The 23,115-nt window shown below is 44.2% G+C and overlaps 1 protein-coding gene across 2 annotated transcripts; it reads right to left on the bottom strand.

Moving 5' to 3' along the window:
* Nucleotides 1–761: 761 nt before the first annotated feature.
* CPT2 (carnitine palmitoyltransferase 2) lies at nt 762–21,279 on the bottom strand. Of its 2 annotated transcripts, XM_045857553.1 has the most exons (5): nt 20,999–21,279; nt 12,711–12,791; nt 9,095–9,201; nt 3,907–5,211; nt 762–2,957 (listed from the first exon to the last, which is right to left on the bottom strand). In XM_045857553.1, exons 1-5 carry the CDS (start codon nt 21,148–21,150, stop codon nt 2,626–2,628), a joined length of 1,977 nt encoding a protein of 658 aa, XP_045713509.1. In that variant the 5' UTR covers nt 21,151–21,279; the 3' UTR covers nt 762–2,625. The 2 variants fall into 2 exon arrangements, with proteins under 2 accessions (XP_045713509.1, XP_045713510.1); XM_045857554.1 differs by lacking the exon at nt 9,095–9,201 and having other exon boundaries at nt 20,999–21,136.
* Between the last annotated feature and the right edge of the window lie 1,836 nt (nt 21,280–23,115).

Consider the following 23,115-nt stretch of genomic DNA (forward strand, 5'->3'; position numbering starts at 1 on the left):
ATTAAAAAACAGAACCACAGAAACCCTTTGCAAAGTAGAAACAGAAAAGAACTACCCTCACCTCAAAGGGCATCTACAGAAAACCTGGAACAGGTGAGGTGTTTACCCCCCCCGAGACGAGGGTGCCCTCAGTCACAGCTGTGCATCATGCTTGCGGGTACCCCGCAGTGGGGTGAAACAATAAAAAGGGTAAAGGACTGAAAAGGAAGAAACAACTCATTTTTCAGATTAGTATTTTCTGTTAAAAAAAACCCAAAAGCATGAACACGTTCTGGATTTAAGATCAATATACAGAAATCAAATACATTTCAATACACTGGCAACATGCAAAATATAATTCAAAAGAGTGCCGTTTAAAATAGCAAAAAAAAAAAATCCTGATCAGTGTGGCTCAGTGGGTTGGGCGTTGTCCTGAAAAGCAAAAGGTCACTGGCTCAATTCCCCATCCAGGCACATGCCTGGGTTTCGGGCCACTTCCTGGACAGGGGTGTGCCAGAGACAACTGATCGATGTTTCTCTCCTCTTTCTCCCTTCCTCTCTAAAAAAAATACACTTTAAAAAATAAATAGCAATAAAAAATAGAGATTTAAGCCTATCAAAGAGGTTTCTGTCCTCAACAGGAAATTATTAAACTTTATTGAAAGGTGTTAAAGCCTAAATAAATGGAGACCTATACTATTAGTAATGGGTAGGAAGACAATATTATAAAGACAATTTTCAACAAATGCATTTATATATTAAATTCTTGTCAAAAATCTCAGTTTTCTTTTTAAACAGAACTTTATTCTGAAATCGATGATACAACACAGGTGGGAGACTGCCTCTACCAGACACAACACACTCAGAACAGTAGCAATTAAGTCAGCGTAGTTTTGGCACTCTGGTACAAACAGACCCGTGTACGTACGAAGACTGGTCAATGACAGCTGATGCTGCAGATCAGTGGGGAAATTATTAACTCATCCATAAAGTGCTGGGCTAGTTGTGTTACCCTTCTACAATAGAATAAAATTGGGCCCCTACTTCACTCCACACACACGAGTCTGTTCCAAGGTTAGCTGTTTTGAGTGCTTTGGTATCGCAGTGTGTTTGAATAGAAGGGCATTGGGCTCAGTGTCTGACTTGCTGCACACCCCTGCACAAGTACTTTTCCTCTCAGGACCCCATTTTCTCCATGTGAAAACGAGTGCACTTTAGCTCGGACATTGCTCCTCAATGAGGTTAGTCAACACAGTGGTGCGTTTCTTCTGAGCCCTGCCCTCATCACCCCGGAATTCAGTTCCCTGCCCCACACTTTAGGACCTCAGTCTGCCATCTTGTAGTAGCAGAAGGCAGAGCTGCTAGAAGTGGGGACAGTGGAAGATGAGAGTGGATGAACATGCTTTACCTGTATCGCTACAGCTCATTCCACACCCGTGTTTCCGGAATTGCCCTCGTGTTACAGAACTCACAGTCTGGAGAGGCAAAATAACTTGTGGTCACAAAGCAAGGACCTGGCAGAACGAGGACACCGGGCACTCGGGTGTCCCTGATCGTGGTTCATGAGTGAGAGCCGCACTGTTTCGTGTGCGCTGGCAGTCCTCGCGCATCTGATCAGACCACCGAATGCAGAGGACCTGGTACCTGCTGGTTATTCGTTAAATAATCACCGAGTGAAGAGTGGGTGGAGTCGGGTGAGAGGACATGCAGGCACGTGTGCGTGAACTATAAGGAGGACTGGATGAGGCAGTGCATGGGAAGTGCGTGGTGCCTGGCTCACACCAGAATTCAAATCCCAGCTGTCCAGTAACTCACTGGGCAAGCCACTGGGAGTGCAGATAAAATTAAACACCAACAAAAACCTTTCCTTTTCAAAAAAATAACACCACCCTTCCTTTCATGTTACAGCAGTGTTCTACCAGTAAATTGTTAAAATTCTATGATCACGTCACTCAATGGACAAGTTTCAAGTGCAAAATGTACAAAGTGATCACTTGTGCATCAGGCCATGATTAGCACGTAAGATTCAACTGGTTTAAATAAATACACACCAATTATAAATCTTCATTTGTCTGGAAGACTAGTAAAGTACAAATCCCTAAATCCATGGGAATAACTTTCATTGCAGTACTATCTGAATCGAGCATCAGCAATTCATTCAGAAAAATAAAGAGGATTTTTAAAGAGAGGATGTCCCAGGACAAAGCAGCAAATGTACAGGGAACATGATACAGCGTCTCCCACCATCACCAGAAGAGCCAGGAGCCAATGGGAACTTCCTGAGCCTATTGAATTTATTGTTGGAAAGTTCTTCGTAGAGATTAGGAAATTAGGTTAAAAAAAAAAAAAATCTCCAAGCAACAATTAAATTTTATTTCTGCTTCAACAATAAATATCCTGAGTTATTTTTCCAAATTCTACCTCCTGACCAAATACCCATAAAATTGAAATCTCACATTATTTTTCATTGTGATCTAAGTCCACTTAGAAGTTACATGTTTAGCTTTAAAACCACATGACTTGAAAGCTCAGGCTGCACAGGCACCTCATGATTCCTTTCATTAGTCACAGAATAGCACCTATTGGCTACAAGGGCTTTAATTTTCATGTAGATGAAGTGATGGGGGCTCTTAACCTGCCCAGTAGCTAAGTTTTGATGGATTTACTTTCCATGGCATCAAACATGTCTTCTAAGGCCTTGTGCACACACTGGAGAAACTCCCGGGCATTGCGGCCTGGGTAGCAGGAGACATTGCAGCCCATCCAGTTGTCATTAACAGAATACGCAATGCCAAAGCCATCAGGGACCACGGGGGCAAAGCCGCCAATGTTCACTGCTGGACTGGCCAGCGTGCTTGTGGACAAGATGTTGTGGTTTATCTGCCTGTATGCAGGGTCCAGATACAGCTCAGGCAGGGCAACCCCTTTGGCTGCTGCCAGGTACCGCAGAGCAAATAAGTGTCGGTCAAAGCCCTGGCCTGCAGGAGACAAAACAAAAAACAGTCTCAGAATCGCAGAACTGAAAGGCACTTCGCCAAACCTCCCACCCACGCACAAGTCCCCTTCACAGCATCCTGGAGAGAAAAAGGGTCTGTCTACCTCTGCCTGCACACCTCCAGCTCACCAACCTCTGAAGCAGCTCATTCTAGAATATTTTCTTAAGAAAAAGCTGTCAACAGCTGAGTTAAAAATGAGCGTCAAATGATTTTAAAAGTCTGAAACTAAGTCAATTTAGTCAAACACTCAAAAGTGAGTATATGAAGAGAGCTCCAGACTCAAAAACTAAGACAAAACGCAAAGTCCAAGTCAAGTGTAAAACAAGTGAGTCGGTGGAACGAACTGGAAAGGGTTCTAATTCACCTTCACTGCTCATTTCCTATGGACCCCTGCGCCCGTGGCCTCAGCCGCCGGCCTGTGAAATGGAGAAGGATGAGACCAGAGGTCTCTTTTAGTGCCAGAATTTGGCTGCATGAAGGGATTGGACCCTCCAGGTCCTTTCCAGGTCTCAAAGAGACACAGAAGGATGACACTTTGGTCTGAGAAGAGCTGCTGAGACGACCTGTTTACAGGGAGTCAACACACCACATCTGAAGTGAAGAGGGGCTGCAGGGTTAGAAACCCTAAATTGTCAAAACTTAGTCTAACGGCCCATAAACAGAGAACCGCGTGTCACAGATGAAAGTGACCTTCAGTGAGGATAGTTAGATGCATTTCATCATCCCAGCTTAGAAGAGAACATTTTGACCTCTAGTGTCCCGTCTGGCTGTTCAGACTATTAAGGTAGAAAAAAGTAATCACCCGGGAGCTGGTAGACAGATTAAACCTAGGGAAGGGGAGGAAATCAGATATGGAGTAGAGCATTACTGAGGCGTACCCCAGTGCTGAGGGCAACAAGACCCAAGGGCAAGCTCCCCACCCCCATCTCACCCATGGCTGCTTCTCTGGTCAGCTGGCTGTGGTATTTGGAGCACTCAGCCATCATCTGCTGAAGCTCCCCTGCGCTGTGCTTGGAGGGCTCCCTGACGAAGGCCTCAGAGCACCTCCTCGTGAAGACGGAGGCGGGGCGGATGGTCTCGGTGCGCCCATGCTTAAATGCTGCAGTGCTACAGGACTCATACGTGGCCACCGTCTTGCCGTACTGCCGCAAAAAGGCCATCTGGAAGGCCAGCTGGGCCACTGAGTCAGGGCTCAGCTTCTGCTTCTTCAAGAATTCTTTGCCTCCTCTATGAAACTGGATGGAGTCAATGGTGAGGGTTTTCATGGTGGCATCGAACTTCTCCTTGGCAGCGCTGATGCCAGTCTTTAAGGCATCATTCAGCCTGAACTGGAGTTTCTGCACCGCCACGGAAGAGTCTGTGCTGGCCGGCTGGCCCTGCGGGATGATGGCAGGGGCCTGAGTGCTGTCTTTAAACACTTCATTGAAAAACCTGAGCACTGCGACACCATCGCCCCAAGCGTGCTCAAAGTGGACAGCGGCAGTGCCGTCCTTGGCTATAATGAGGTTGAAGGATTTATCAAACCAGCGGTTTGAGCCATCACCATGCAGCATGTTGTGGGACAAGTGGACAAGGTCCTTAATGGGGAAGTCATCTAGGCAGAGGCAGAACACGGCAGAGTCCACCTTCCTCAGGGCCTCCTCATTGCCGCCACTCTCTAGCTTCTGTCTGAGCTCTGCCCACACATCTCGGTTCTCACTGGTCAGATACGCCAGTGGGAACTCAGGGGCAGGGCTATTGTCCGAGAGAATGTACTTCAGATGGGCCTGGATTTCAGAGGCGCTCACAATGTTCCCATCTTGATCCAGGACATCAAAGACATAGAAGTTTCCTTTTCTCAGGACCAGGAGGTGCCTGGCCTTCTCATCAGTGATGAGTTCGTCCCGACTGGGTCTGGGTAAACGAGTTGAATTGAAAAGCCGAAAATACTGGGACATATCCAGTGGATATGCATTGACCAAGTAGGCACCATACCAAGACAGAGAGGAAGGCACAAAGCGTATGAGTCTCTTGAAGGTATCAGTGTCACTTTTGACAGGGTTCAGGTGAAACACTTCCGGCTCCAGAAGGCCGGCCCGGAACGTCTTCAAAAAGCGGACGGCAGACACGGTCATGTTGGTTGCTCGGGTGAGCTGGTCATTATACTCAGGCTTCGGGTCAGGGTTGAATGCCATAAATGGGTTAAAGTTCAGGACAATGGGGTCTCGAGCAGTTAAGTACATATCAAACCAGGGGCCTAAAATATATAAATAAAAAAAGAACACCATAAAAAGTTAATGCAGGCACTAAAAATGTAATTTGAGAAAGAAAAAATAATCAAGCATATGCAAAAGTAATGACAACCTCCAGTGGGAAGAATTTCCTGATTCTGCTCTGTAATAATTCATGTTATAGAAACAGGATCATATACAATGTGGCATTTTACATATGGCTTCTATCCCTTATAATAATGTTTCTGAGGTTTATCCATGTTTTAGCATGTATCAGTTCTTCATTTCTTTTCGTGGCTGAATAATGCTCCATTATATAAATATAGCACATTGTTTATCCATTCATCAGCTGATGGGTATTTGGGTTGTTTCATTTTTGGTTATTACGAATGATGCTGGTACATACAAGTTCTGTGTGGATATATGTTCCCAATTCTCTTGTGGGTATATTAATAGCAAGGAGTGAAACTGGTGGGTCATGAGGTAAGTGTGTGTTTAACATTCTGAGGGGCTGCACGGTAACCACCAGCAGGGTGTGAGGGTTCCAGTTTCCCCACATCCTTCGCAGTGTCTGTTATCGTTTGTCTTTCTGACGGAGCCAATCTAGTGAGTAACCAGCTCTGTGGTTTTGATTCGCATTCCCCTAATGTTTGTTAATTGCATTTCCTTCCTCATTTTGTTTTCTTTCTTGACTCTTAAATGAATAAAATACACTAACACCTTCAAGCTAGAACAGAGTAGTTGTTAATTCCCACCCCAACTCCTTAGGGTTCCCTTGCCCTGTCTCCTTTCAGAGACACATTCACACTCACTGTCTCCCAAACATGGGGGAGGCCTTCGCCACTGTTCTGTGTACCATGCACACTGGTGCACGCCCTCTTTCAGGAAATGGTCAAAAAGCAGTCAGAGATGACTCTGAGTGTGTGTGGACCACTCAAACCAGGTCTCTGCACTCCAGTGGGTGTTTTGCTTGTAAAAATACCAGAAGCAGTTGTAAAAAGCAATATTTTATCAGAAAATTTGTCTTCAAAGGAAGACAAATCCCCCTGCCGGGATTAGCAAGCATGAATGAACTCTGCTATTAAAGGCCACTTTCCATTAGAGTAAATAATTTTCACATGTAAAGCACTGGGGAAAGGATTAATAAACAGAAAAGTAATCTATTATTCATTTGTTGGGCCACTTATACCACGTCACTCCTTGAGAATCAGGCCCTGGTCCAGGGGATCTAGAGAGGAACAGGACATGGACTTCGATTTGAAAGATCGATGGTGCGGGAGACAAATAAAACTAAACAATGAAATGCACCGCAACGGTAAGAGAAAAGACACACTAAGGAGCAGGTGTGTGAAACACATTTGATGGAAAAAGATGTGAATTTATGCCTCTGATCCCTTCAGTAAAATAATTTTGAAAAGACAAAAACCAGTAAGGCAAAGACAACAAAAGAAGAGAAAAGAGCAAATACTAGAAGATGAAAAGCATTTATTTAGGCCACTGGTAATGACTAAAGCAGACTCAAGAAAGCCGGCCCTAAGCCAAGAGCAGAGAATGACAAGAAATAACATGATGTGCAGATTCCCAGGGGGCTCAGGAATCGGCAGCCAACACATCTGGTTGAAAAGTTATATAATTAGACTCCCACTCCCACCTCCCAGATACTCTTCCCACTCCAGTAGAAGACTTAAGTTTTATTCTCTGGAAAAAGTAAAATTGTAAGATATAAATCTCAGTTGAGATCTCAAGCTTCTTCCCACTTCTAAGCAATAGTGACCAGGAAAATACCTTTTGGCAGTTTTCTGGAAAAGCCTTCCCTGGGAGCCTAACCCACAGACACTGACCCAAGGGGCACCCGAGGACCTGGCTGAGCCAGAGCACATTACAGTGAAGCTGTGACTGACAACTCCACCCTCGTCCACAGAGCCTACGGCTGCCTTTTACTACCTCATTCATATCTAAAACAACAGAAGAGGATTGTGAGGCACCTGAAAAAGAGGGCAAAACAAACCAACTACAGCAACTACAGATGACGAGAAAGGTGAAAGCTTAAAAGATGCCCAGATAAACTATTAAGGACATAGAAAGCTAAACATAAGAAAGTATAAACTAACAATTGACTTCAGAAAAAACAAAAAGTTCATATCAGAAAGAAAAAACAATCCTAGTGTGCTATACAACTCAGCTGACAACAGCATTTACATGATTACAACAGTGTAAATGCTGAATACTAAAATTATTGGTAAATGCTGACCAAAATTACAAATAATTATACTATGAAAATAAGGGATAGGGAATGGGCATGTATGAGTGGGGGTATATAGACAATGCCTAAAACAAAAAAAAAGTTAAAACTCCGTAATATAGGTATACCATTTAGAGAATGGGGATACATATCAAAAGGAGAAACACACCAAGACACATAATTACATTACTCAAGATTAAATATAAGGAGAGAATCTTAAAAGTAGCAAGAAAAAAGGAAACAGCTGCCTACAAAGGAGTTCCCATAAGACTATCAGCTGATTTCTCAAAAGAAGCCTTGCAGGCAAGAAGGGGCTGGAAAAAAGTATTTGAAGTCATGAAAGGCAAGGACCTACATCCAAGATGACACTATCCAGCAAAGCTATCATTTAGAATGGAAGGGCAGATAAAGTGCTTCCCAGATAAGGTCAAGTTAAAGGAGTTCATCATCACCAAGTCATTAGTCATTATTATATAAAATGTTAAAGGGACTTACTGAGAAAAGAAGATCAAAACTATGCGCAGTAAAATGACAACAAATTCACAACTATCAACAACTGTACCTAAAAAACAGAAACAAATTATGCAAACAACTAGAACAGAAACAAAATCACAGAAATGGAGATCACATGGAGGGTTATCAGTGGGGAGGGGCGGGGGAAGAATGAGGGAAAAGGTTATAAGACAGGGAATAAGAAGCATAAGTAGACACAAAATAGACAGGGGGAGTTAAGAACAGTATAGGAAATGGAGAAGTCAAAGAACTTATATGTACAACCCATGGACATGAACTAAGGAGGGGAAGATTGCTGGTGGGACAGGGGGTGCTAAGAGGAGGGGAATAAAGGGGAGAAAGAAATAGGACAACTATAATAGCATAATCAATAAAACATACTTTAAAAAATCAACCTACTTTATTTTCCATTAAGCACATAATTGGCATAAAACAAAATACTAGTTTCAGGTGTACCCTATGATGATTCCATATTTATATTTATCGTGATACTGTGAAATGATCACCACAGTAAGTTAGTTAATATCCATTCCCATACACAGTTACAAAATCAATTTTCTTATGATGAGAATTCTTAAGGTCTGCACTCTGAGCAATTTTACAATACAGTATATTAACTGCAGTCACCATGTTGTGCCTTACGTCCCCTGACTAACTGTACAACTGGACGTCTGTGCCTTTTCATCGCCTTTGGCAAGCACCCTACCTGAGTCTTGAAGGAAGAATTTCCCAGGCAAAAGTTGGCAGTGGAGGCAACATGAGTAAAGGCACACAAGAATTAATGGGCTGAGGAAATGCGTTGTTCTGCTCTGTTGAAGCATGCAGTGTGGCAGAGAGAATGGTAAGAGCAAAGACTGGAGAGGGCCCTTAGACCAGACTGTGAAGGACCTAGAATGATACACACAGGGACTTCATCCTGCAGCCTCTTCAGTGAGAACCAATGATTAGTGCTGTCCTGACCCCACCTGAAGAGGAAGCAAGCTGTTGATCTTGAGCATGAACTCAGCCTTATCGTTTACCTCAGGGAGAGAGAATGACATCATTTCAGTGTGGTTCCACCAAAGATATTTTTGAGACCGAACAGGAGAGAGCTGCCTTACTTTCAGTTACGGAGGGCTCGGGGAAAAGTTATGCCCACAGCCCGTCCTACCTACCTGAAATGTAGCTCGTGTGTTTATTCTGCTTGTCCTGAGCAACCAGCTGCTTGTGCAGTTCTTGTCCGATCCCATTTTCAAAACTCTTGCAAAGTTCTTCCGTTTTCCTGAAATGTTCAGGAAAAGACAGAATCAAATAATGGCAGAAAGTACATGATTTTTAGATTCATGACCAAAAACTCATATACAGAACTTTGAGTCCCCAATAGTGTACCCTAGAACCTAGGACCAAGATCGGAAAGTACTCTGATCAGAAGAACAAGAATAAATTCAAAACAAATAAATCTAAGATACCTTATTTTTTATCCTCACCTGAGGATATGCTTACTGATATTTAGAGACGGGAACAGAGAGAGAAAGAGAAACACCGAGGTGAGAGAGAAATATCAATCGGCCGCCTCTCATATGCGCCCCAACCAGGGACTGAACCTTGAACTTTCGGTTTATAGGATGATGCTCCAACCACCTGAGCCACCCAGGCTAAGGCTAGTGTATCATTTTTAAATGACTGACTGGCGAGTTCCAGCCAAGGTGGAGGCGCAGGTAGAAACCCTTTGCTTCCTTGCACAACCAAAAGGAGGATAACAACCAATCTAAAATCAATAAACAACCAGAAGTGCCAGAAAAATCAAACTGCATGAAACTGCAACAACCAAGGAATTAAAGAAACAGTCCATCAGAACAACCAGACTGGTAAGGTGGCAGGGGAAGAAAAACCACAGTGAGGCGGCAGACTGTGGGGGTGGGGCTGGCTGCAGGGAGGGGGCAGGCTGCATCGGAGGGGCTGTCTTTACGCCAAACTAAGACTCAGAGCTGACTATGGACTGTGGTGACTGCCACAGTGGGAGAAACTCCCAGTCTCACATGAGAGTCTGTTAGAAAGTGTGCTCGAGACAAGCAGGGAAGCTGCTCTGTTCCCTCTCTGGCCGCTCCCTTACAGGCCCCTCCGCAGGGCAGCAAGAAGGATTGCCCTGCCCAGGTGAATACCTAAGGCCCCACCCCCTTACAACTTAACAGGTGCAAACAAATATGGCCTAAATGAAAGAACAAAGCAAAACCTCCAAAAGAGAGCTAAGCAAGGAGGAGATAGCCAACCAACCTGTCTGGTGGAAAATTTAAAGCCCTGGTAATCAAAATGCTCACAGAACTGACTGAGCTCGGTCAAAAAGTGAAAAAACAAATGAAAGATACCCAAAATGAAATAAAGTAAAATATTCAGGGAACCAACAGGGAGAAGAAGGAAACCAGGACTCAAAGCAACAATTTGTTACCAAAAGGAAGAAATAAACATCCAACCAGAACACAATGAAGAAACAAGAATCCAAAAAAATGAAGAGAGGCTGAGGAATCTCTGGGACAACCTGAAACATTCCAATATCCAAATTATAGCAGTGCCAGAAGAACAACAGCAAGACATTAAAAACTTGTTTGAACAAATAATGAAGGAAAACTTCCCCAATCTGGTAAAGGAAATAGACTTCCAGGAAGCCCAGGAAGCCCACAGAATCCCAAAGAAGTTGGACCCAAAGAGGAACACACCAAGGCACATCATCATAAAGTTATCCAAGATTAAAGACAAACAGACAATCTTAAAAGCAGCAAGAGGGAAGGAAAGCGTCACCTACAAAGGAGTTCCCATAAGACTATCAGCTGATTTCTCAAAAGAAACCTTGCAGGCAAGAAGGGGCTGGAAAGAAGTATTCCAAGTCATGAAAGGCAAGGACCTACATCCAAGATTACTCTATCCAGCAAAGCTATCATTTAGAATGGAAGGGCAGATAAAGTGCTTCCCAGATAAGGTCAAGTTAAAGGAGTTCATCATCACCAAGTCATTAGTCATAATTATATAAAATGTTAAAGGGGTTTATCTAAGAAAAGGAAGATCAAAACTATGCGCAGTAAAATGACAACAAACTCACAACTACCAACAAATGAACCTAAAAAAAATAAAAGAAAGAAAAACAACAAAAACTAGAACAGGAAAAGAATCAGAGGAATGGACATCACACAGAGGGTTTTCAGTGAGCAGGGGAAGGGGAGGAATAGGGGGAAAAGGTACAGGGAAGAAGAAGCATAAGTGGTAGGCATTAAATAGACAGGGAGAGGCAAAAATGGTATAGGAAACAGAGGACTCAAACAACTTACATATGCAACCCATGGGCATGAACTAAGGGGTATGGGGGATGCTGGAGGGATGGGGGGGTGCAGGGTGAAGGGGGGATTAAGGGGGGAAAATTGGGAAAACTGTAATAGCATAATCAATAAAATATAATTAAAAATAAATAAAAAATAAATGACTGGGAAAATCAGTCAACATTGCATAAAACTATCTGTAATCTCAGAGGCAGGCAGGGTGGCATGGACAAAAGGATATAAGCTTTGGGGTCAAAAAGAGCTAAGTCTGAATTCTAGCTCTGTCACTTTCAAACTGTGGCACCTGCAGGAAGTTCCTTGGTCTGAGTTTCAGTTTCTTTGTGCATAAAACAGAGATCATACACCACCTTACAAGATGAAAAAATATTTATAAAGCTACAGATTTTGGATAGTTTGAAACATAATATTCAATAACTGGGAGCTGTTAAACTATCGCCATATCAACAGAAGCTTCAAGAGACTAATAAGGAATACTTAAAAGTAGAAGACTAGATTATGAACAGTTCATCTGTGTTTTTCCATCACTGTCCAGTGAAGGACTCTGTGGTTTCAATGACAATGCCAGCTACCTGCACAAAAAAATCCCATCACAGAAAGAGTACTATGCTAGGATGTAAGACCTTAATACGATCCACTTTTTTACAATATCTAGTATTATTTCCCAATTCCATGCTGTATTACTTTCCTACAATAACAATGTATCACAAACTGGAGAGTTCAAAATAACAGGAATTTACTCTCTCATAGGTTTGGAGGCTAGAAGTACAAAATCAAGGCATTGACAGTATCATATTCTCTCTGAAGACTCTAGAGGAGAAGCTACTCATGCCTTTCTCTTAGCTTCTGTGATTTCCCAGCTATCCTCGGCATTCCTTGGCTTGCTGACGTACCACCATCTCCGCCTTCATCATCACATAGCTGTCTCTGTTTCTTCTCTTCTTGTAAGGACACCAGTCACATTGGATTAAGGACACGTCCTACTCCAGTATCATCTCACCTTAGCTGGTTACATCTGTAATGACCTCACTTGTAAATAAGCTCATGTACTGAAGTTCTGAAAAGAATATGAATTTTGGGGGTGCACTATCCAACCCAGCACACATGCTCACCAAGCAAACTTCTGGTCTGCCATATGCTCTCCTCAATGGATCTCCTCACCAGGAGCACATACCTGCTGCAAATGGCCAATACCAGCAAGCCTCCCAGGTACGTCTGCCAAGATTCTGTGCAAATTTGCCATTCTGGCTTATAAACTATCACCTGTTGAGTCTGGTTAGAGAGACCTGGTCAGCCCTTCATGAGTAAAAAAACTTATTTCCTGAATTTACAAATGTAGAGATTAGGTCCCAGGTCCCTGGAAACCTAATCAAATTGCAGATTCTTCCTGAAGCACAGTTCCCCATTACTTGCCAGCTTCTCTTGAACCACCCAACCACGGTCGTTCAGGGTTCTCAGCATTTACCTGAACTGCTCATCATCCAAGAGAGGCTTCTGCGCACTGAGGTATCTCCTAATGGTGTCTTCAAGTTTGGGAATAGGCAGCCTGAGGAGGAAAGCAAGGTCGATGTAAGGGTGATGATATGTGAAACAGGTTAATTAGCTTCACAACCCAAAATAATAAACTAATTAATGGATAATTTCCTTCCAAAAAAACACCCCCAACAATATGAAACCACAGACAAATTAGAGTTGATAGGTTTACTGATGCTTTAAGTATCATGGGTAACTTTCTAAAAATTTTAAGTATATTTCATATTTTTAAGTAAAATAATTTTATTAATAATGAATTTCATAAGCTAAATTAGTATATACAAAGTCTGTCCAGAAAAAAGTCCAGCCATTGCTAATATAACAAGAATGGTTTGCATAACATCAGTGTAACCTGGCAGCCAAGGAGAGTGGACTAGAATGTGCATGTGTGAACAATGACGACTTCACTGTACTACTCAGTGGGGGTGGTATATATGCTGTGAGTGAGCATGTGTAGTGTGTGGCTATCACATTCAAAATGAGTGAACAGAGCAATGAATTTGCATTAAGCTTGAACATTCCTCCATAGAAACTATTCGGATGATTCAGAATGCTTTTGGGGATGATGCAATCAGTGCAACATAAACAAAAGTGTGGCACAAATGCTTCGAAGATGGTTGAGAATATGTTAAAAGTGACCCACGTCCTAGAAGGCCCGCCACAAGAACACCTGAGAGTGGTAAATGTGTACGGGCTGCAATCAACAAAGATGGGTGACTGATGGTCTAAGAACTGGAGGCTGATCTGGGGATTCCAAAATCTACTGTGTCTGAGATTTTGACACAGGATCTTGGCATGAAATGTGTCGTGGCAAAATGTATTCCACAGTTTCTGCTATCAGAGCAGAAGGAATATCATGCTGGGGGTACTAATGACTTGATTCAAACTGCTACCTATGAACCAGGTTTCCTCAAGAAGGTCACAATTGGAGATGAATCAGGTCTACAGCTATGATCCAGAAATGAAGGCCCAGTCTCCCCAACGGAAGTTGCCTGGTTCTCCACACCCAAAGAAGGCACAACAAAGTCACAGCAAGATCAAGATCATGTTAACTGTGTTTTTTGATTGGGAAGGTGGTGTCCATCATGAGTTTGCCCCTCCGGGCCAAACAATTAGTAAGGAGTACTACCTCAATGTTCTTCACAGGTTGAGAGATGCAATACAAATGAAATGGCTGCATCTCATGCAGCATTTTTGGTGAAACATCAAATCACCTAGGTGACTTAGCCTCCCCACAGCCTAGATTTGATGCCCTGTGACTTCCAGCTAAAACTCAAATCACCCTTTGAAAGGGAAGAGACGTCGGACTGTTGATGCAATTCAGGAAAATACAATGAGCCTGTTGCTGGCGATTCCGACAGAGGATTTTGCAGAGTGTTTTGAACAGTGGAAGAGATGCTGAGAGAACTGTGTGAGGTCCTAAGGTGCCTATCATGAAGGGTACTGAGGCATCACTGTCCTATGTACAGTTTCTTGTATCTTCTTCAATAAATGTCTCCATTTTTCATATTACATAGCTGGGCACTTTCTGGACCGAACTTGTACACTAATAGATTCAAAATGGGGAGGTGGAAGCTACCCAAGTCTCCCTGTTTCCTGGCCACAGCTATAATACCTTTGTTAGACCTGTGTCGGCTCTGATTTGAATTCTACTCTTAGTTTGAACAACTGCATTTTTCTCCCTCAAGATTAAAAAAAAAGTCGTATTTTTCAATTTTCTTGTGCATTGTACAACACTGATTAATACAAAAGTGCAATACAAGTCTGTCCAAGGGCCAGCCAAATGGGGGGTCAACCATTGAGCCATGCTCAGCCAGCAGGAGTCCTGTGAGGAAGAACCAGATCTTCCTACACGCTTCCTTATTCCTCATTCTCTGCCAGTAGATCTCAATGACAGCTATGGCAATGAAGCTACTGGGCCACATTGAAATTAAAGCACATGGACAGTATTAGTGAGGTGTACTTTCTTTTTCATGTCAATAATTTCATTGGGGCGCTCTCTTTCTCTCTAAGCTTTTGGCATTTGGACACTCTGGGTCTCTGGCCCTTGCTCCCCACACGGACAGGAGGACTCGTGGGGCCAGGTGGATGCTGGGCCCACCAGGGGCTTAGGCCCTGCATGGTTGGAAGTCCGCTCCTGGAGGCAGGGTCCCACGCTGGGTGGGTGCCTCTCGGGCTCCAGCCTCTGGGACACCATGACCCAGCACAGCATGGCACATGGTTCCCCGAACTGCCATCCGGAGACTGAGAGCAGCGCGCCCCAGATCCTGAAAAAGAGGTGCTGCAAGAAGACGGTGACTCTGAAACCCACGGGTGCACATTCCAGAGAGGATGGAGACCTGTGTGCAGGGCTGGCTTTAGGACAGATAAGGACATGGGGAAATTCTGGGCATGGTTTTGGCTCGTAGTCTTTTGGAGAGCAAGAGAAGCTCTGGGTCTGGTGGGAGAGAAGGGCTCAGAGCCCAAGTGCTCTCAGCCCCGCCCCCCCCAAATCGGAACCCTGTTTCCTTAAAAAGTAATAATAATAAAAATTTTATTGAAAGACAAATCCCCCAGCACCAAAACTTAATCGGAATGTGTTAGGTTACCTCTGCCAACTCAAAGGAACACTGATACTTTAAAATTATCTAAATACAGCCACCATTTAGTAAAACTGGAAAGCTGTCCATAAAATGTAGTTTAAAACCTTACTGTAACACAGGCCGTGGTTCTTCAGTTCATTTCCAATGCATGGTCCATCCAAACAATGATATAAAAAGTAAATCTGAATTACTTATAGCCATCCTGAACTGAGGTTGCACTGAGTGACAACCACAGGTCCCCTCCCGGTCACAGCAAATCCCAAACGCTGACCCAGCTACTTCATAATCACAAAGTTACCCACTGACTTTTCTCAAGACTGTTTTAATACTATAGGGACATTAATGAAAATTTACATGCTTTTTAAACAAAACTCTAAATTGGAAGCAATGGTGGTTTTGTAAAAACAGTGCTTATTAAGAAGCTTCTGGAGTGTTTACTCCACTCTGAACTTACATTAGTAGGCTAAGCCAGTTTTCAGAGTGATGATTTATATTTTAGTTACTAACACAATAGAAACTGAAGTTTCTCAATGGAATTACATTGAGGCAGTATAGATTCTGTATAAATTTTTTTTATCATGGACACAAAAAGCACCTGTTTTCTATAAAATAAAAAATAACATAATGAATATGCCAAACTTACCAGGTCTATATTTTTGCCTTATATGAAATGCCTTCAATGTAAATGCCAAATAGCAATACAGTCTACATTATCACATTACCTAATACTTGGCAGACACCGGCCAAGGTTAAGAAGGTACTGGTTCACAGTGAAATGGATAAGAAAACAACCAGGAACAGAACAGTGAGCTTTTCACGAAGCTAAATTTGTTTAATTCAAAGCTAAATTTGTTTAATTCAGACATCTGTCCTTAAGGCAGACATTGTCCCTCTTGTTTTGTTTTCTTGATGGGGGATGAGAGTCATTAAAGGCCCTGTCTTTTAAGAAGGAATGTTGAGAACAAGATTTAGAATCAGACCTGGGCTTGACTCCCAGCTCTGCCACTCAATCTCTAGTTATATGGTTATAGGCAGCAAATTACTTGAGGTTGCTCAGACTCCATTTCTGATCTACAAATTGGAGGAAGGAACTGCCCCACCAAGAGACCTGAAATCCCACCTGGTTAAGTCCCAACTCCACCAACACAAGGTTATCTCCAACACATTTACTGTGTGGACAGGTTACATTCACAGCCTTTGGAATCTCACAGATCTGGGTTTGCAGCCTGGATTCTGCCACTTATTGCCCATGTGGTCCTGGGCAAATTTCTCACCTCTCCGGTCCCCCTTTCTCCATTCCTTAAATAATAGCTCACTGAGCTATTATGAGAATTAAATGTATTTTTATACATATAAAATTAGGAAGGTATCTGACATACAGTAAGCAATAAAAACACTAAATGTACATTTATAGACATGCAGATATCTATCTATGTCTATAAATAGCTCATTCTATCTCTTCCATTTCCCTCCTAGTTTCCTGCTCCCGTTTCAACACCTTCCACCTCAGGCACAGAGCCTATCTGCTACTATTTCCTTCCTTCTGCTTAGCAACATCCAGTTTGGCCCCACGTAACTCTTACTATGCCTTTAGAGCCCCCCTTCTGTTCTGAAAGTTGTATTCTGTAACTTCTCCAGTACTTTGCCTACCTCCTCACCTCTCTCAAAATCTGACTACAGTCAACTCTCTGTGTCTGTGGGTTCCCACATCTATGGATTCCACCAACTGCAGAGTGAAAATATGTGGGGGGGAAAGTCACGTTGCTGACATGTACTATGTAGTTAGGCCTATGATAAGTGCATATGTAACTGAACATATACAGACTTTTTTTTCTTGTCATTGTTCCCTAAATATAACTATTAACATACTGCTTACATTGTATTAGGTACAGCAAGTAATCTGGAGATGATTTAGGGTATAAGATTATATGCAAATACTGGGCCATTTTATATGAAGGACTTGCACACCTGTGGATGTGGTATTTGCGAGGGCTCCTGGAACCAATCCCCTGAGGACACTGAGAGTCCACTGTACTCTGAAAATACTAGCTTTCAAATTTCTCTCCAAAGAAAGCCCCTTCCCAACTTCTAGGAAGGACTAGCACCCTCCTTTTGCCCGCCACCTGCCATCAACATTAAACAAGTTTCTTTCCTCTCCAAATCAATTGTACCACCTTCTCTGCATCCTCACGTTATCCACTCCAAGGGGTGGTGGGTTAGTAAGCCAGCTTTCCGGTGGGTAGGAGGTGAAAGCCTTTTTTGTAACACTTAATCAATTTCTGTAAATCTCCCACCAGCCCAATTTCAAACTACCAACATGGTGTCACTGAAGGTGCAGCTGGGAAGAAATGCAGAGTTGGCTCTTGTGCTTACGGTAATGTACAGGGGTGGGGCTTACCATTCATTGGGAGTCTTCCTCTGAAACCTCTTCTCAGACCTCCGCTGGCACACAGGCCGACACAGAATGGGCACTTAATAAATGTATGTCAAATGAAGCAGTTGGATGCTCCTTCCTTTTACCCACTACCCATCCCAGGACACTGCGTCCTTCTCTACTGCATGTAGCGGAATTTACGTATTTATGTCTCTTTTCCCCATCAGACTGCTAGCTGATGACCTTGAAGGATGCAGTTAAACATTCTCTCTTCCCACCCTGCTGGTTTTGACACCATCTTCTCAGTCACTTTTATGTCCTCTTGCCCTAAAAGTGCATATTTACTCAAGACCTGGTCCTCTGCCCTCTTATGACTAATCACTTTGTATCAGCAATTTTCAACCAGTGTGCCCCACGAATTTTTAAAAAATGCAATTTAACTATTTAGTCAGGATCACTGACCTCTTTTCCCTTAGAGTGTCAAATTAAAAAATGACAACACAATAGCTGTCCAATGTGAATGAATCAAAATTATACCTACTTTTTTATCAGATCAGCAAAAAATATATATTTTGGTGTGACACAGAATTTTAGTAATTAGTTTAGGTGTGGTCTCTGCTTTATCTAACTTGTGTTCCAGATATGACAGGTTCTCTAGAATTCAAAAGTGAGGCCAGAGTTAACAAGGTGTGGAGGATAACAGGCAAAAACAGGAATGTCTGGGTTCCAAAGGAATGCCCTTCAGGTGGATTGTCTTGACATCCACCAGGACCACTTTATCCCAATGATGACTGTATCGTGTAAAAACACAAAAGGCAAATAAATAAATGAATGAATGAATGAATAAACAAACAAACAAATAAATCTTCCCGCCCTGGCTGGTGTGGCTCAGTGGATTGAGTGCCGGCCTGCAGATGGAAAGGTTGCTGATTCCCAGTCAGGGCACATGCCTGGGTTGTGGGCCAGGCCCCCAGTAGGGGGGCATTTGAGAGGCAACCACACATTGATGTTTCACTCCCTCTCTTTCTCCTTACCCCTCTGTCTAAATATAAATAAATAAATATTTTTTAAATGTAAAAAATAAAAGGCAAGCAAATGATAGTGTAAGGGTTCCCAGGAAGAAGGGAGTCCTAGGCTACTTGGTCAATAGGCAGCAGTGAGATCACAGGAATAAGAAGCGGGAGATCCAGCTGGACCACCTAATACAAAGGGACCACCCTGGCCAGCTAATCAGGACAGTTTCCCATTCTAGGCATCACATCTCACTCTATCGCCATAATAGCTCAATGAATGTGTGGTTCCATTCCTACCTCACAGGTAAAAGCTGTGGCTCAGAGAAGCTAACTGAATTGCCTGAAGTTTACAGAGTGTAAGATCCAGACTCTGAAATCAGTTCTACCAGACTTCAAAGCCAGGACTTTTCACCAAGCGTCACATCCAAGTGATTGTCAAAGGTAACACATTTTACCAGTCTAGAATCTCAGAGATAAAAGGAATTTTGTATCTAAACCCCACTTTACAACTGAGGTAATGGAGGCTTGGAGGGGGTCCTTGTTTAAGGTTATGCATGGGTGGTAGCTTCAAATTCCTACAGATTTTGTACTGTGGATTGGGGAAAATTATCTTGAATATTCATTATTCCCAGCTTTCCAGTCCTAAAATGGAGAAAATCCCTCGGATCTTAAACCTGGATGGAGCCCAGGCAGGCACCAGAAAATCAAGGGCCATCTGCAGCTGGGCTTGGCAAACAGCACATAGGTTTTACTACTCCTCACCTTTCCCCTACATACAGGCACCAACAGGCTTACGGAGGAGGAGGCGTGTCCCAGGCTTATCCTACAGGCAAAAAGACTCTTTCTTCCTCTACCCCCACCTCTTGCCAAATTTAAATGAGATTGGGGCTAATCTCATTTTTGTTTTAGATGTCCACACTCCCATAATTTCACAGGAACCACCTTGGGTGACTTTCCTGAGAGGGTGGGGGTAGGTAGTGATGACAATGGGTTTAGGGGATCTTGGATGTGAAGAAAAACAGCAACCCAGTAGCTGGGGGTGATGCCTGTTACAATCTTTGTTCTATTCATGGGGTGGGGAGCACTGGTCTCCAGCCCCTGGACTGGGAGTTTCCTGATGGCAGTTTGGAGAGAAAGACAAAAGTATCTTTGAGACAAATTTGGAATGTGGCACCAGGAACTAAATGGTGAGTAGAAAAGGTAAAATCTGATTTTAGAGGGTGAAGGAATTTGGGAAAATTTCTAACATTGTAGAAGGAGGTCTGACAGCTCAGGTAAAGGCTGGAGTTTGAAGGCTGAGAAAACGGGCAACTGGATTAAAGAAAAGACTGGGTGAAAGAAAGGGTAAGGAGGAGGGAAAGATTTAATGGGACAGTTTTCACTGGGGAAGTGGATTCTAGGTGGTGTTTTAGAAGAGGAGGGGTAGCCTGGTGAGAAGGAATAGATATGATTTGGGTGGGCTCTAGATCTAATCCGAATAAGAGTTTGGGAGGGGTATCTGAGGGCAGTACCTAGAATTCTGTGTGGGTGGGCTGCAGTTGCAGGAGGTTGTGTGGGTTAGGGAGGATATTTTAGGGGGCGTGTTGAGGAAGGTTTGATAGTGGTGAAAGGTTTCCAGGTGAAGACTGGGCCAAGAATGCTGAGGACCTGGGGGAGAGGAAGATGAGTGCTGCAGTGTGCTTGGGGAACTGATGAGAGCGCTAGAAGAGCCCAGTGCTGTTGACAGGCGGTCGCCGGGCGGGGGTAGGGGGCGGTGGTGCTGAGGGTTCTGGGTAACAGTAATGAGGAAGACGGAATGCTGGGAGCAGTTGAGGGATGATAACTATTATGTATCAGGAATTGGCCTGTCCATATTCTGGGCAAGAATTGGGACAGTCATGAAAGCACCACAGGGAACACCCTAGGTGGAGGGATTAGAGTGGCGTTGGAGAAATGTAGGCTGATTATTTTGCAGGGAAAAATGTGAGGAACTCTTAGGGTATCTGGTTGGAAGCTGGGTTATTGGAGAGAGTTTGAGAAAGGGTCAGGATGGAGAATGTGAGAGGGCAGTGGGACGTTCTAGAATAGAATTTGCGCGTTCTGAGGTCCCTGTGTCAAGAGATTCTATAAGTCACAGACTGGGGGATGTGGCAGCGTCCCAGGTGGGAGTCTGGGGTCACAAGCAGGTTCACTAGAAGAATCGTGAGAGCCTGGAGTGAGACTGGGGCTGATCCTGGATGGGGAGTGGGCGCAGGGACCGGCAGGGCCTCACCTTGGCAAGCTGTCCTGGTAGTGCATAGTGGGCACGATGCTGCGCTGCAGGAACTGGCCCCGCCCGGAGTCGGCGCTCAGGGGCCGGCGGGGCGCGCCCAAACCCACGGCAGGGCCCCGCGGCCAGGCACGCAGTAGCAGGCGGGCCACCATGGTCCCGGGAGGCTGCGGAACGCGGGCGATGGGGAGTTCTGTTGCACAGACAGAAATATCCCTGGCCGCAGACGCCGTATCACAGACTCCAGCACAGTTCGCGGCGGCGCAGAGCGACCTCTGGCCTCCGGCGCCGCCCACGGAAGGGCCTGCCCAGAGCTGGGCCCGCCCACTGTCCCTAAAGCTCCGAGGGTAGCCCCCTGCCTGCCAGCGGGCCTCCACCTCCTAGCTCTTGGTTCCATTCTCCAGGCGGCGAAAAACGAAGCTCTGAAACCACTCCCTTCTCCTTTATTGGAGCAAGATGAAGGAGAAGTTCATCTCTCAAGTTGGAAGTTTCCTTCCAACTCTACCTTTAAGCTGAAGGGGAAGAAAGCAGGAAAAAGCCTTTGGAATCTGATAAATTTGATCCAGGCTCTGTCCCTGGGATATCGTGGGCAAAATTTTAAACTTCTATTTCCTCACCTGAGAAATAGAGATCATGATCGTTCGGCGTACCTCCCACGATGCTAGAAACGAATTACTGACTTGGTATGTACAGTGCCTGGCGCATTGTAAATGGCGGCGATTGTTGTTAGCAACCAGTTACCTTTACCCCGTAGGTGTCTGACGTGATTAACGCCACACAGCTGCCCTGCGAGCTCACCTGAACCACTGTTAGAGAAAATGTGTGTAGGAGCCAGAAACCATGGGAGCTGGCCCCCTCTTCCGTGCGGAAAGACCCTTTAGAGCACTATTCAGATCTGTTTGGTCACCTTTCTCAGCTTAAACGTTTCCAAAGGTAGGAAGCTCTGCCGCCAGCTATAGGGAGTCTTCCACGCTCAGTGGACTCATGAAGCTACCTGTCAGCACTACACTTCATCTCCAAGTTTCCTTCCAACTCTGCCTTTAAGATTATACAACTTGAACAAATATGCGTCATCCCTCATCCATCACAAAACAACCACCCCACACAATATGTGGTGTGGTGCATAGTGTATGGGCGGCAGCTGAAAGATTAAATACACTCTGCTCCCATTTTACAGAAGAGGAGAAAGGGAGGTATCAAAAGACATAAAATCATGCTCTCTGGCTTGAGGTGCAGAATCCCATTCTGGAAACAGCCTTCTCTTAACTCAAGCTCTCTATCGTGGCCCTGTGGATCTGAGGCACCGAGTACATTTGATCTGACCCAAAACTGCTAAGCAGTGCCTGAAGCTGAAGTACACTGGAAAAAGCACTGGACTAGGAGTCAGGAGACCTGCATTTTGGTCGCAGCTCTGTCCTTATCTAATCAGGTAACCTCTAGTTCTACAGGAAGATCACTAGCCAGCTCTGACACTCATTTAGTCGTGACTACGAATCCTCAAGATCTCAGAAATACTATCTAATCTTCTTCCCTTGAGAGGAAAAGGGACAGAGCTGACCCAGGTCTACAACATCCATTGCCTTCAGTGCAGGGGTTAGAGGAAGAACGTCAAATCCTTTCTGAAAAAAAGATCACTTCACCAAATTCAGACAGTCTCAAAGCCTTGAAACCTGAGGCATGTATTAGGAGCTGTGTAGAACTAAGGAGACCAGAAGACCTGGAAGTGGACCCAGTAGAAGAGCAGTGGTTCAATTCTAGAGACAAGGGGCCAAGGAATAGTGCCCATCAAATATAACAGCTAAGAGAGGGGCTCAAAAGCCTGGGAGCATGGCTGATAGGAACAAACCTGGCCCCTCAGGCTGGTGCCCAAGGCCTTCTAATTCTGCCCCTACCCCTGCTTCTCCACTCTGTCACATCACCCCCAGCGCCCTATGCCCTTGTCACAGTTGAACTACTTGAAATTTCCAGAACTTGTCCTTACTCCATGCCCCTTTTTTAGCTGTGCCTCTGTCTGGAATGTTCTTTTCAGGCATCTGCCTAATTTCTCTGTGACATCCTTTAAACCCCATTTCAAGACGCACAACCTCCACAAGGTCTTCCTTAATCCTCATCCTTTCTCC

This window comes from Phyllostomus hastatus, unplaced genomic scaffold, assembly GCF_019186645.2.
Source record: "Phyllostomus hastatus isolate PE091 unplaced genomic scaffold, TTU_PhHast_1.1 phas_contig_147, whole genome shotgun sequence".
Lineage (NCBI taxonomy): Eukaryota > Metazoa > Chordata > Mammalia > Chiroptera > Phyllostomidae > Phyllostomus > Phyllostomus hastatus.

Bases quoted from the DNA above. Each gene is read 5' to 3' on its own strand.
- CPT2 (XM_045857553.1), bottom strand. From the start codon at position 21,150: ATGGTGGCCCGCCTGCTACTGCGTGCCTGGCCGCGGGGCCCTGCCGTG. The intron at 5,212-9,094 runs GTAGGTAGGACG...TATATATTTTAG, and splicing joins ACACACGAGCTACATTTCAG to GCCCCTGGTTTGATATGTAC. The intron at 2,958-3,906 runs GTGAGATGGGGG...TGTCTCCTGCAG, and splicing joins GACCAGAGAAGCAGCCATGG to GCCAGGGCTTTGACCGACAC.